General features: G+C 53.6%; 1 protein-coding gene across 1 annotated transcript; it reads left to right on the forward strand.

Annotated features, from left to right (window-relative positions):
- Window positions 1-1,169: 1,169 nt before the first annotated feature.
- On the forward strand, window positions 1,170-3,497 carry LOC102027444 (phosphatidylinositol 3-kinase regulatory subunit beta; the record flags this gene model as incomplete). Its single annotated transcript, XM_013516066.1, is given in 1 exon segment — window positions 1,170-3,497. A coding segment is annotated over 1 exon segment (486 nt), but the record flags the coding sequence as incomplete, so codon positions are not given.
- Window positions 3,498-3,775: the final 278 nt, after the last annotated feature.

Genomic DNA, 3,775 nt, shown 5'->3' on the forward strand with positions numbered 1-3,775 from the left:
GCGCACAGCAGTACAACGGCGAGCGGGGCATCTCCATCCCGGACCACGGCTACTGCCAGCCCATCTCCATCCCGCTGTGCACGGACATCGCGTACAACCAGACCATTATGCCCAACCTGCTGGGCCACACGAACCAGGAGGACGCGGGCCTCGAGGTGCACCAGTTCTACCCGCTGGTGAAGGTGCAGTGCTCGGCCGAGCTCAAATTCTTCCTGTGCTCCATGTACGCGCCGGTGTGCACCGTGCTGGAGCAGGCGCTGCCGCCCTGCCGCTCCCTGTGCGAGCGCGCGCGCCAGGGCTGCGAGGCGCTCATGAACAAGTTCGGCTTCCAGTGGCCGGACACGCTCAAGTGCGAGAAGTTCCCTGTGCACGGCGCCGGGGAGCTGTGCGTGGGCCAGAACACGTCCGACAAAGGCACCCCGACGCCCTCGCTGCTGCCGGAGTTCTGGACCAGCAACCCCCAGCACGGCGGCGGCGGGGGGCACCGCGGCGGCTTCGCGGGGGCCGCCGGCGCGGCAGACCGCGGCAAGTTCTCCTGCCCGCGCGCCCTCAAGGTGCCTTCCTACCTCAACTACCACTTCCTGGGGGAGAAGGACTGCGGCGCTCCCTGCGAGCCCACTAAGGTGTACGGGCTCATGTACTTCGGGCCGGAGGAGCTGCGCTTCTCGCGCACCTGGATCGGCATCTGGTCGGTGCTGTGCTGCGCGTCCACGCTCTTCACGGTGCTCACCTACCTGGTGGACATGCGGCGCTTCAGCTACCCGGAGCGGCCCATCATCTTCCTGTCCGGCTGCTACACGGCGGTGGCCGTGGCCTACATCGCCGGCTTCCTGCTGGAGGACCGAGTGGTGTGCAATGACAAGTTCTCCGAGGACGGGGCGCGCACCGTGGCGCAGGGCACCAAGAAGGAGGGCTGCACCATCCTCTTCATGATGCTGTACTTCTTCAGCATGGCCAGCTCCATCTGGTGGGTGATCCTGTCCCTCACCTGGTTCCTGGCGGCTGGCATGAAGTGGGGCCACGAGGCCATCGAGGCCAACTCGCAGTATTTTCACCTGGCCGCCTGGGCCGTGCCCGCCATCAAGACCATCACCATCCTGGCGCTGGGCCAGGTGGACGGCGACGTGCTGAGCGGAGTGTGCTTTGTGGGGCTCAACAACGTGGACGCACTGCGGGGCTTCGTGCTGGCGCCGCTCTTCGTGTACCTGTTCATCGGCACGTCCTTCCTGCTGGCCGGCTTCGTGTCGCTCTTCCGCATCCGCACCATCATGAAGCACGACGGCACGAAGACCGAGAAGCTGGAGAAGCTCATGGTGCGCATTGGCGTGTTCAGCGTGCTCTACACGGTGCCGGCCACCATCGTCATCGCCTGCTACTTCTACGAGCAGGCCTTCCGGGACCAGTGGGAGCGCAGCTGGGTGGCCCAGAGCTGCAAGAGCTATGCCATCCCCTGCCCTCACCTCCAGGGAGGTGGGGGCGCCCCTCCGCACCCACCCATGAGCCCCGACTTCACGGTCTTCATGATCAAGTACCTTATGACGCTGATCGTGGGCATCACGTCGGGCTTCTGGATCTGGTCTGGCAAGACGCTCAACTCCTGGAGGAAGTTCTACACGAGACTCACCAACAGCAAGCAGGGGGAGACCACCGTCTGAGACCCCAACTCGGCCCATTCCGGGTCTCACCCCTTCTCCCCCACCAAATCCGGCCCCACTCGGAGTCCACGCCGTGTCTAGCAGCCCTAGGCTTCCTCTGTAGACCCTCACTTTCGCAGGCCCCTTCTACCAGCGCGGCCCGTGAGCTTCCGCCCTGCCGGGGGCGAAAGGACTGGAGGGCTCCACTGCCAGAGGGGTGTGGACCGGACCGCTGCTCTTGCCCTCACGTTCTGGTACCAGGACTGTACGCTTTTATGATTGTAAATAGCCTGTGTAAGATTTTTGTAAGTATATTTGTATTTAAAGACTACCGATCACGCGTTTTTCTTTTTCTTTTTCTTTTTTGTTTTTAAGATTTTAATTATTTAGGGTGGTTTAACCATTTGAGACTTTTCTCTCTTGCCCTTCTCGGAGGACTACAGAGAAGATAAAACCGCAGCACCGCATACTACCCCTGCTCTTCCTTGTGCGCCCTGCCCCGCCCTGTCTGCGGAGGTGCAGGGCCCCCAGCCCACCCCGCGGCGTGCCATGGCTCTGCTGGGGTCCCTTCCCACCTCTCCGTCTGCCCTGCCCTTCCTTCCTTTCCTGGGACGGGGAATCCTAAGGTACAGAGCTCCATACTCCAAATCCGGAGGTGGACCTTCACCCGTTCCAGGTCCTTCCTTGTTTAGGGGCGGGTTTGTTCAGGGGCGAGGGCCTGTCCCTTTGACTTCCCTAAGCTGAATTTGGAGACCCTTCCCCCGACCTCAGAGGGGCCTTGCTTGCATTCCCACCCTCCCCCACTCTCCTCCAAGGCTCAGACACTCCCTGGTCCACCTAAGCTGGCTAGAGGCAGAGAGGACTAACGAATGCCAAACTTTTTTAAGTCTAATTTTTGATGGATGAGCTCATTTCATTCTCTAGTGTCTAAAACCTGGTGTGGTTTGGCCCGCGTCATGGAAAGATATGGTTACTGAATGGGAAGAGGCCTGAAGCGTGGTGTGGGACGGGAGAGACTGCAGAGGGGTTATAAAATGTTAATTCTAATTGCATACTGATGCCTGGCAATCTGCCTCGAAGAGGGAGACAGCCCGAGTTGAGATTTTTTCCCCTTCTGGAAATTGGAAACTAGAGGTCACCTGGGAAGCTTTGTGAAGGGATTGATCGCTGCTTTCCTTAGCAGGACAGCGGAACATAAACAGGATGAAAACTTGAAGGAGATTTCAGTGTGATGGGAGTCTTCAAAATGAAGTGCTATTTTCTTATTTTTAATCAAATGAGAATTAGACATATATCAGAAACTTTACAGTGTAAAAGTTGTACACTTTCCACATATTATTATGATTATTATTCAGCAACACATCCTGCGGGAGGAACAACAATCCCCACCACTAATAATAAGGTAGTAGGATTTCAGGAGGCAGAGGAAATAGAATAATCAATGAGGTTAGTTCCTGAGTGAAGCAAGCAGAACAGCCGCCTGCATGCTAAAGGGAAACCGTGCAGTCTATTCCATGAAACCCTGTGTACTCTTTTCTGGATTTACAAAAAGTCTGTCAACTGTCAATCTTCGAAGCCATTTAAAAATATTCACTTTAGTTCTCTGTGAAAAGGAGAAGAACAGTGCTCCTGATTGTATTGTTTTAAACTTTTAAGAGTTTATCAAAATACCGGTACTTAGGATCTAAATTTATCTATATCTGTCATGCCCTCAAATGGCATTGGTCTTTGAATTTGGTATGCATTTATTCTGTTCACTATCACAAGATCATCTATATTTATAGAGGAATAGAAGTTTATATATATATAAAATGCCATATTTTTAATTTCGCAAATAAAAAGTCAAAGTTTTGTACAAAATTATATGGTTTTTGTGTCTGAAAATAACAGAGCTTGAGCTGTCTGAACTGTCTTTGCATTTTGTAGTGGCTCATAGCCAGTCCTACAGTATAAAAATTTAGCAATTCAATGAAAAATTCTATGCTTAAACATTCAGTCCATGCTTTCTGAAGCATCATACTGTTTGCAATGAACATTTGTGGACTGCCAAGGAGAGATCTGTTTTTGTGACAGTAGAAAACAGAAACCTACAAATTATTTCTTTATTTGAAGAAGATTATTAAAGGATAACTAATTTTAAT

Source organism: Chinchilla lanigera, unplaced genomic scaffold (genome assembly GCF_000276665.1).
Source record: "Chinchilla lanigera isolate Chin_1 unplaced genomic scaffold, ChiLan1.0 scaffold00031, whole genome shotgun sequence".
NCBI classification, from domain to species: Eukaryota; Metazoa; Chordata; class Mammalia; order Rodentia; family Chinchillidae; genus Chinchilla; species Chinchilla lanigera.